This window comes from Amphiura filiformis, chromosome 15 (assembly GCF_039555335.1).
Source record: "Amphiura filiformis chromosome 15, Afil_fr2py, whole genome shotgun sequence".
In the NCBI taxonomy this organism is placed as follows: domain Eukaryota; kingdom Metazoa; phylum Echinodermata; class Ophiuroidea; order Amphilepidida; family Amphiuridae; genus Amphiura; species Amphiura filiformis.
The window spans coordinates 50,946,110-50,957,434 of record NC_092642.1 but is presented as its reverse complement, the minus strand read 5'-3'; the positions used below and the strand labels follow the sequence as shown (position 1 = coordinate 50,957,434).

At 39.1% G+C, this 11,325-nt stretch overlaps 1 protein-coding gene and 1 non-coding gene across 3 annotated transcripts; both read right to left on the bottom strand.

Moving 5' to 3' along the window:
- Positions 1–1,798: 1,798 nt before the first annotated feature.
- Positions 1,799–10,585, bottom strand: LOC140171795 (uncharacterized). Of its 2 annotated transcripts, none has more exons than XM_072195125.1 (4): positions 10,394–10,585; positions 7,740–7,912; positions 6,910–7,033; positions 1,799–6,043 (listed from the first exon to the last, which is right to left on the bottom strand). In XM_072195125.1, exons 2-4 carry the CDS (start codon positions 7,896–7,898, stop codon positions 3,855–3,857), a joined length of 2,472 nt encoding a protein of 823 aa, XP_072051226.1. In that variant the 5' UTR covers positions 7,899–7,912; positions 10,394–10,585; the 3' UTR covers positions 1,799–3,854. The 2 variants fall into 2 exon arrangements, with proteins under 2 accessions (XP_072051226.1, XP_072051227.1); XM_072195126.1 differs by having other exon boundaries at positions 10,398–10,585.
- Trnaa-ugc (transfer RNA alanine (anticodon UGC)) lies at positions 2,809–2,881 on the bottom strand. Its single transcript has one exon. It is a non-coding gene; the product is annotated as a tRNA-Ala (tRNA).
- Positions 10,586–11,325: the final 740 nt, after the last annotated feature.

Genomic DNA, 11,325 nt, shown 5'->3' with positions numbered 1-11,325 from the left:
TTTGCTATGGAGCAAGCAGATATACTGCAATGCATGATGGGATATTCCTTTCAGCTGCTGTGGGATATTACAATGTAGGATTAGGTTAGTGACAAAGTTGATTCCAACTACAGCACTGTAGAGTTAATATGCTAATTGGAAAAATAATGACACAATGTTACATAGTAATTATTCTGGAATAGTAACAACCAAATTTGTTTGACCTTTTAAACATCTCAAAAAAGAGAAAATCCCCTCTTCACAGGGCCTAGATTTTGACAAGAATCACAGAATCGATTCGCGTAATGATTCTCGTAAGATTTGGTTGCGAGAATCACTTACTGTACATCATTGTATGTACAGTAAGTGCAGTGACTACATGTACATGTATGATGAATTTTGATTCTCGCAAACCAACACGAAATCTAGGCCCTGCTTCAATTATATTTGAGTGCTCATAATCAAATAAGTATTTAAAAAGCAATAAAATTTACATGATATTCTCCACACATTAATTTTAAATTTGATGATTTTAATTACTTAAAATTATGACTGAACTCAAATAATTGAAGACTATTTTTCGGAGGTGTTTGAAGGAGTGTTTCGTGATCCTAGCATCCTCTTTTTATGACATTTTTCAGTACATATCCACGAAAAAAGCCTATTCCCAAAATTTCAGTTGATTCCGATTTTGCGTTTGCGAGTTATGCATGATTATGTGTATTACACTGCTCCATAGACAATGCGTTGTAATTTCGTTCTGGTGCACCAGAACGAAATTCAAATTTCACGATATCTTTGCAAAACTAATTAAACTGCAAGAAATATTTTGTACATAAACACTATGTAGCCAGAGGTTTCCAGTGATATAAAAATCTCAACTTTTTTTGAGAAAAGTGGGGGGATGAGGCTGTGGATCACGAAATGCCCCTTTAACTACTGGTGGACACATGATAATTCGTCCAATAAAGACTTAGTCACCGGCTCCACTCACCCATATAATAATAGCTATCAGATTTTGGGATGGATGTATACACTGATTTGGAGAAGCTACGTAAATAATCAAAAGTACATGGCTACAAATTGACAAGGACAACTCCTTTTGTCAAAAATATTCATTATACAATGTACTCCATGGGCCTTCTCCTCTACCATGGTCACTGACCTTATATAGCGTGTTTCTATTGGGGCCATTATCCAGAAAAAAACGGGCTAATAGATTAACTGTGCCCAATAGAAACTGACCTTCTCCGCTATTCTCCGGATAATAGCGGTGAGAGTTTTCCGGGGAATTTATCCTACTTTTAGTAGGATAATGGCGGAGAAATTATCTGGGTAACGCCAATAGAAACTGACATCGTTCCAACAGACTGCGCTTACAGGAGAGAAACCAGATATTGACACGGTCACATGATCGCAACGTGTGTTCTGTTTTGTTTACCATTTCATCAGCTGTGTGTGTTTGGAGCTGAGCGGACGAATACGATGTACAACTTTCGTTCAGAGTAAAAAATATTTTAAACATTGTTAAAAGAGGCATAAATTAAGGTATAGATTATTAATAAATCAGAAATCATGACTGAAAACCCTCTTTTCGTGTGGACAATTGAAGGAATAGGCCGAAGGGCCCGAGAAGGTTTCAGCATGTTCAGTGATTGCAGCGCAGTGTAGAGTGTGTGTAGCCGATAGTAATGTCCCCGGCATCAACAACTTCAATAATACAACATGTTAAGTTGTAATTTGTAGGCTAGGCAAATCTTTTCTGTGTAGCATGGACGGATTTCTTGCACCTGTCATCCCCCCCCCCCCCGCCCCCAAGATTCATTTGAAGGTAGAATTCACGTTAAAATTCCCATTAAAAGTGAACAAGTTACGATCGCCATCGTCAACCATACAAGACTTGCAATGACCTGAGATATAACCTTTCTCCGGCAAAGTCACAAAGTGTGACGATCGGGTCACAGCTGCTTGCATTTTTCGGATAACAGTCCCCAATAGAAATTGACCGTTAGCCGTCATTCTCCGCTATTACCCGGTGAACAATTTCACTGGAAAAATTCCGGATGCTCAATAGAAACACGCTAAATCTACAGAGCTTATCCATAGCAAATCATGGCAAACTCTCTGAGCTGTGTGAAGGATCAAGAATATTTGCCAAGTTATTGTTGGGCCAACTATTGAGTGACCACTGAGTAATGTACTATAATGTATGCAATATATCAATTGCACAATCAGATACAAAATATTCAGAATCTAAATTATTTTGAAGTTAAATATACAAACCATTTATTAAGGGTGGGTTATGATAAGAAATATTACACTGTACAAATATGTAAATTTACATAAAATTCATTGGCAGTACGACACAATCTGATATAAATATATCTATTCTGTACAAGTAAATATCACACAGAGTTCGATCGGAGAGCATTAAAAAAACAATAAACATAATACAAATTAGTTACTACAACATTTGAAATTATAGGGCAATTTCACAAAAGATCAAAGTTCAAATCTGCTTCCAGAAGACATGATGCATGCATAAAGCACAAAAGAAATCCCCAGCTGAAGTGATATTGATTAACTCATTTGCTTTGTACTTGTTCCATGGATCATGTCTTCTGGAGGCAGATTTGAACTGATGAACTTTTGTGAAATCGCCATATTGTACATGTAACATGTTATCCTTTATACTGTATACATGTAAATGTATGCCAGAAGAACAAGTGGGATATTGTAGCTGTAACTTATTCCGAGGCATAACCAGTGTGTCGACAGCTGCTGGTATTTGTTAACATATTTACATAAAGAAGAGGAGCAAAGAAAATTTGGCCGAAGCGGGATTCGAACCGGTGACCTTTGGTTTGCAAGACCGGTGCTCTACCATCTGAGCTATTCAGCCCTATGATGGATGGCGATCCTAGATACCAATATCTTTGCTCAGGCCTGTACATATTTACAGGCAAAATCAGGACGGAAAAATGAACGCTATAATATTAAATCAATCTTTTTTGGACCCTCCAACTGGGACACATTGGGTTATTCCAGTTGAAATACATTCTCCCCATATATGCAATACATGACCTTAATCTACCACACAAGGAGTGTTGTCAAATGTAGGGGTTACAAAATGTACCTGAAGTGAATGGGTGACTCCATTTGAAATCTACACCCCCTGTGAGGGAGAATATGGTCATGTCTTCCATAGGGGGTGTAATTTGTGTATGGATTTGAACTGGAATAGCCCATCTCTCAATGATCAGACTCGTACAACCCGTCTCATTATGTGCTGGAAGAAAGTATTCAAATTATACTGTTAATTGGAGCTGAATATCTATCTACTTGCAGTTTTATTTCCTTTCCATCCTCTGTGGGAAAAGGCATTGTTCTGTACAAACAAAATAAAACTGCATTGATATAAATGTCAGCTGAACTACATAGCAATCATATTCATTAACCTCTAATTAATACATAGTTCAGATATATGCAAAGTTTAAGCCATCATGACTATGGATAGCTTAGTTTGAAAATATGGGCAATTCCAAGCATCATTCTGCAAAGCAAAGTTTTTATATGCAAATTACTGGACATTAGGATGGTTTGTAAAAGTTTCCTACCTTAATCATTCACTTACCAAATTAATAGTTTCCATATTATGCTATTTACCTACATGTTTGGCTGTTGCATTAAAAAGAAATTCATAAGCAAACTTTGTGTTGCGGAATGATGCGCTTGGAATTGCCTATACTCTTTTAGAACATGATTGTAGGCATCACCATGTACAAATAGGTTAACTAATCCACAGTTTATCCAGCGCTGTGAACACCTCTGCTCCCCTTTATGACCAATTTGGGCTACACATACATTTTGTTCATTTACTCTGCTTCATGAGTTTTCACATGAGCAATAAGAGTTTCTTCCCAAACAAATGACTTACTGCAATGCTCGCATTGATACGGTGTTTCTAGATTATGTGTTTTCTCATGTTCGTCTAGCTCTTTTTGTCCTGGAAAACTCACACGACATAGATTGCATCGATAGGGGTCTTCTGATGCCACGACCCTCCCAGGATCCCTCAACGAAGGTTGCTTTGACGAATTCTTGGAATTTATTGATTTCATCATTGGATCACATTCTGATGCTGCTTTCAGGATTCGTATCCTTTCGTCAAGGGATCTCGGTTGGTATGGTTTCCCTATACTATGAATACGTGTATGCTCTAACAAATCCTGGGCCTCTGTGAAGCTTTTACTACAGTGCTGACAAGAAAATGGCTTTACGAGGGTGTGCGTCTTTACGTGTTCCGTTAATTCCTTATTCTGTGGGAAACTGCTCGGGCAATACTGACACTGATATGGATTCTCGATATTGTGAGTCCGTATGTGTTGAATTAAATACCTCTTCTGCACAAAACTTTTGCGACAATGTTGGCACTGGTGTATCTTCTCCAAGTTTCTATGCGTGTTAATGTGTTTATTCAAATTGGATTTGTTGGCAAATGATTTCTCGCATTGGTCGCATTGGTACGGTTTCTCTAATGTATGCGTACGCACGTGCTGCGTCAAATTGCTATTCTGGGTGAAGCTTTTGCCGCAAATGTGGCACTCGTATTTCTTTTCTTGCGTATGGATTCGAATGTGTTGACTCAAGTTACTTTTGGTTGCGAAGCTTTTCGGACATTCATCGCACTGGTATGGTTTCTCTAACGTATGAGTACGTATGTGCTTTTTCAAATCTCCGCTCCCGGCAAAACTCTTCTGGCAAATAGGACACTGGTAGAGTTTTTCACGAGTGTGGGTCCTGGTGTGGGATGTCAAATTACTTTTATTTGCAAATGTTTTCGGACAGTGCTTGCATGCGTACGGTTTCTCTCCAGTATGAATTCGGACGTGTTTATTCAAATCTCCGCGACGCGCAAAAGACTTGTCGCAATGCTCACACTGATGTGGTCTTTCAAGAATCGGCGTTTCTGTGCTAGTCACCAACCCTGTATCTTCTCCGTGGGTTTTCATGTGCTCTATCAGGTAGAAATTATCGGTAAAAACTCGCTTACAATTCGGGCACTTGTGGAAGTTTTCATGAAAGCGTGCGTCCACGTTAGTGTGAGACATCAAGTGTGCCGTCAATTCGTATTTCTGTTCGAAAATCTTGTCGCAACATGGACAGTGATGCTCGTTATCGGCTATGATTTTATCAGAAGCAATCTCTCGTCCAGGTGGCAAAGGAGCTGCGTGAGTCATGAGATGTTTCGTGAGCTGATTAACTTCAGCGAAAGACTGTGGACACTGCGGGCAATTGTGGGGTTTCTCAACTGGCTGAACCCCAACTTTACATGTTTTCAAGTGTTCGGCAAGTTTCGTTTTCTCACAGAAAGTTTTTGGACAATGTGGACACTCAATCGAATACTCCACAGGTGAATCAACCGGAGCCGACTTATCAAGTGTGTGAGTATCCTTTTGATGTTTGCCAAGTTCAATTTCATCCACAAAACTTTTATCACACAACGAACAATTATAAGCCGGAGCCGACTTATCAAGTTCGTGAGTATCCTTTTGATGCTCGACGAGTTCTACTTCATTCTCAAAACATCTGTCGCATAATAAACACTTGTATGCTGGAAGGGTCTTGTCAAGTTCATGAGTATCTCTTTGATGTTCGGTAAGTTCAATTTCATTCGCAAAGCTTTTGTCACATAACAAACACTTGTGATCCTTGACAAGACTTTCAAGATCTGGAAAATCTATATCAACAAAATCATCCTCCTGATCATTAACAGTGGCTGCAGTTACGTGTTCATCATCTCGGTTTGGCTCAGATATATTAATATTGTGAACTGTTTCTCGATGGGATTCCAATATTGACGGATGTGAGAAAGATCTAGAGCATTCGGAGCATTTGTAAGGCTTTCTACACCAGAATCTGATAAAACTCTTTTCATGTTTCCGAATATGTCTTACATAGTCTGCCATATTGTCTGTGTATCTGCCGCAATACTTGCATGGTAATATCTGTAAATGCTGTTTCCTCTTTGATTTGGGAAGCCGTTTTGGTTCAATAGCAAATCCTGTATGAAACGATAAAAAGCCTATATATATCAATTGAATTATTAATAAACAGTGTGATATAATATTCAAAATAGTCCAACCTCTCTTATCCGGCCATGATGAGACCAAGCATTGGCCAGATAACTGAAAAATCTGGATAAGTGAATTATGAGTACTTCTGCATGTCTGCACAATATGATTTAATAACACCCAAAGATGGTATTCGAGTCCTGTATTCCACATAGTGGTGTATCCTTTGTGTAAGAGAATACCAAACAAATCCCAACTCTAATCCTAACCTTAATCCTACCCTAACCCTAACCCTTACCCTAATTCCTAACCCTAATACTATTAGTATTTCGTGCTCTCTTACACTAAGGATAAACCCACATAGTTATGTCCTTCTAAATGCTTCAGATCATTAAAGAAAGGTCACAAAGCATTAAAAACATGTTTTCCTATGAAGATCACATGTCCAGATAACCAAGATATTCAGATAAAAGAGGTATGGATAAAGGAGGATGGACTAATAATATGTGAATAAATTTGACAAAAGAGATGAAGAGTAACTCTTGGTGTTTGAGATGTCTTGCCTAAGATTGATGGATACTGGGAATCTCAAGAAGAGCAGAAGGCACAGAAATGCATCCATTCGAGAGACAACCAAAAATGTCAAGCCTTCTTAGTAGAAAAGATAAAGGCAAAACTTCTACTTTGAGCACATCATAAGAATGCCAAATTAATTATATGATACCCTAAAATAGCATTGAAAATCATGTTAATGTATGACGGACGCTCACTAATGTGAATTTCCACAAGCGTAAATTGGACCTTTACTGACGCGCGCAGTAAAAAAAAAAACCAAATAATTAATTCAGGTTGTTACCTTTTTGTAAAGTATACTTCTGTCCATGCTTCTCTTCTCCTCTATCTGTTAGCTCTTCAAGGTCTACCAATCCTTCTGATGCCAAGCTGTACACCTGCACTCCTTCAACATTTTCAACTGAACACTGTGCAGGAAAAGAGAGTGATACAGAGCCAAGTTAAAAACAAATACAGACTTGAAGGACTGCTCCTGATGTAAGAAAAACTGCAGCAGTAGACTTGTCTGAATTGGTGGGGGATACAGCAGGCACCCAACGTGCCAGAGATTATGTGCTTGGCTGTCTGCCCCACATTCAAAGGCTGGGCTCTGACAGAAACCCCATCACCATATGTTGGCATTGGTCGGAGGTGCCCTATGTGTTGCCCAGACCTGTCCGCTGAAGGGGAGTCACCCAGCATGTAGTTAGGTTTGTAGTTATCAGGGCAGTTAGGGTAAAATGAGCATGCTGCAGAGGAGAGTTATTGTGGCTGCATGTGTCATGGTTGGGGTACCCAAGGGGCGAAAAGGTGAGAGTGCGCGCACAACAGGCATGCTGTGGGGACCAGCAAGCGCTGTGGACCAGTTGCTGGTTGTCAGTAATTTGGTCTAAAAATTGCCCAAAACCTTGTACATGCATTCCATGGTGTTTTTGGACAAATATCCGGTGGTCACTTTTTGACTACAAGACTCAGAGACTCAACAACCCAAATGCCCTTCAGGGCAATTTGGTCAGAGGTGCCTATGTGTTGCCCACACCATCCTCTGAATAGGAGGCACCCACGCTGTAGGGTTTTGTATTCATGATGATTCAAGGCAGTTTGTGAAGCACACTTAAATACAAAATATCTTACCACAGATTTCCTATGCTTAGCAGTGAAGAACCGGGCCTTAGCTTGGAGTAAGTCATCTGCTTCAGAATTGGCAAATCTCTTCCGTTTCCTTTGAATAGGGAGTGCTCTTCCATACCAACCATTCCTGATGGAGGCAGTGGGTCGTGATGCGACTATCATCTTGAGTCAGGATACTGGAATGTGAATACAGAATTCAAGGTTTTAAGAAATTGGTCATACCATGCCAACTCAATTGAGGGAGAGCGCGCAGTGTCAACACCATGTATTATAAATATTTTTTCCCATACAGCTCCATACTCCGTTGATGAGCGACGGGTGATTGGTATTTCTGTGCGACGGGTGATTGGTATTTCACAGAACGCAAGAAAAGGAGTCCTATCTGATTGGCTAGAAATCGATCGCTAGATCGCTCAGTGGTAAAGTACAAACTCAAAATGTATTCAATTCTATTGAAATCAATATTCTATTATTGACACAGATAAAGAAAGTTTACATATATGCATTGTGTTGTAGACCTGTGATTTAATATTCTATACAAGCACCTGGATCTTAGCTGAATGGGCTAAACATGTTCCTTTATATAATTGTAATTCTCCAAATTAAATATATCACAATTTTGATGAACGATTTAAAAATCGTTATGGATAAAATGCAGTAAAATATATCCACAGCAAACAGCAATCGCTGCTAATTAGTGTATTGCATTTCAAGTTAGTGTATTGGAAACAAACCCTGGATTTTACCTGACAACAAATCAAATTTTCTTGTAATAGCAACATCATATGGTGTACTACATGTACATGTAGAAGCTACTAGAGCATGCGCAAATCGTAATAATGTGTAGAATAGAAACTCTGTGGTATCTCATATGATAGATAGTCATATAGTGTAAATGGTATGCTTAGCCTGAGTCGCTCAGCCTACATGTATCTCGAACAAAATCGCCACGCGTAGCTGTTGAAAAACGAGAGGATTCGCCGTACTATCACGGCAATTTTTGACACAAAGATATAGGGATGATGACGCTGTGGAGCATGGCCTAGTGGTTAGGGTACTCGGGAAATTTGCGGGGATGTTGACTTGGGGGAAAAGTATCTGAAATTAATTGGCAACCACTCACACTTCCGCTCTCCCCATGGTTCATTTTGAATTGGGTAAATGAATCATAAAAGTACTTTGTCCTTTGGAGGGGACGTAAAGTCGTCAGTCCCGTGTACAGAGAGCATATACCTGTACTTAAGTTATGAAAAGTTAAGAGTAGGGTTTAACCCCTAACTATTCCCAACTCTTCCTGGTTTACAAATGGACCCCAATGGATATAAGCTTCATTCATAACCTCATTAATATACGCGAAGCCTGTAATCCAATCAAAAGAAATTGATTGCCTGACCGCGCACTAATTGCGAGGTCATTAATAACTCACAATGACTCTGGACGCGCAACAATGACTTCTGCGCGCGCGTGCGTGTATAAGCTACGCGTTATGGCAACGCACACGCCTACGCGATGCCGTTACGCTTCTGTGATTTGTAGCTCTTCACGTTGTCGGCGCGAATGTTATATTCGCCTGGTTGATTTTTTTGTAGGGTAGGTTACAACAATGATTAAAACTGGTTATATTTAACAGCGTTTTATGGCATAAAATAACATAAAATGCCATTTTGATTTGTTCAAAATATTAGATACGACGGTAATGAATGACAATAATAACTTTGCACCATCTATTTTGAGGTCTTTGTGTGAAATTGTTGGGATTTGTTTTGGGCCTCGGTATTTTTCCTCGGGAGCTACCGCTCCTCGGGAAAAATACCTCAGCCCAAAACAAAACCCTCCGATTTCACACAATGACCTCAAAATAGATGGTGCGCATATATTATTGTCTAATCGGTTATTTGGAGGGCATTGTGAAAAATCTAAACATTTTGTGTTTGGTACCCAGGAATATCCCTCGAGGTCCAAAGCAAAATGTTAACATTTTTCACAATGCCAGACATATTACTGATGATTCATAACCGTCACTTTGATCGCTTTTTTAATTTACAAAATAACAAAAATAAATTTCCTCAAAAAGTTTGTAAAAATAAACAATTTACATTTTCCCTTTCCAAAAATCAAACAGGCTAAAACAGGACGACCAATAACAAAAGTGCTTATCACAATCTTTGCAAATATGGCAACACGCAATCCAAATATGGCAGCCAGCGCGGGCACATACAGTTGTTTGACGCACAATACGGCGTCATGGAGGTTGCGAACAATTACGCATTTTGCGATCAATTGAATTACCTTGATTTGCATTCACGTTTTTACAAGTAATAAAAAATGAATCGCATGCATTGCACATGTTCATGAGGTTATGAAATGTTAATAAGACACTGTATATACACTCAAGTTCAGTTGAATATTCAACATGTTCAATAAGCATGATAAGCTTAAATTTGTACACAAATCCTCGTTGTATGTTGTTACTTATTATTTAATTTGAAGCATTGCACAAAATATAACAATATGCTACAGTATGTACAGCATGCATAATTTCCTGTAATGAACAGTATAATGTATACATCATGAAAATCATATTTTTATTATAATTATTCACTATGAAATAAATAAAAAATGTCGCTAAAATTACAAAGCATGATCAACAAACCCACCTACTTTCCACTCTCTTGTCAAACACCGTCATTCAATGCACAAACATTACTTTCCCAACACACCTTGGCGACCTAAAATGTAACTGATCTGAAAAAGGAACGCATTTTCTCGGGCATTTAGGTAAATTTTGACACGAAAAAATGTCTTTTGTCCGATATTTGGTGACATGCATTGACACGTCCTGTGAGTCATTATTATGATAATTAGGACAGCTCGTCTCATGCTTCAAAAAAGCCCGTCGCCTATTTATCCAAAACAAGAAAAAGACCGGGAACTATGAATTTCACTTTCTTCAGAAGAGGAAGGGGTAGACCGAAAAAAAAAGGCAACCTCCCTCATGAGGAAAAAATGTAAGGGGCTTGCCAAAAATCGCTTGTCCTCGAAATGTAAATTTTATAAATATATTGACTTTAATAAAATGCCATAACATGCACGATTTGAGGTTGATAGTTTGGCATGTTTTTTCCCAAGAACCTAAGACAAGAATACAATGGTATTCTTGTCTCACAAGCCAGGAACAAACGAACAGGATCAAGAAGTAGGGCTCTGAGGAATCCATCATCTTTTGGTTACAGAATAAGTTTATGGTATAAATGCGCCGAAAAAAGTGATGAAATATGGCGAAAGTGATTTGCACTTTTGGGGCTAATGAGGTTATTTTGGTCAGAAACACAAAGGCATAGGCCTACAAGCGTCAACATGGGGGGGGCAGGGCCGGATTTACCTTTTTGGGGCCCTGGCGCCCCCCGACCAAATTTGGAGGCCCGGCGCACCGTGGCCAAGTTTTTAGATTCTACTAGGACATTTTAGGCTATTTTAGTCCAAATTGAAGCTGAATTTTGGCCCAAAACATGGTGTTTTCGGCTAAAATAGAAGATACACACTGCACAGTGCAATTTTTGGGGCTCTGGGCCCGGGCCCATCTGGCCCT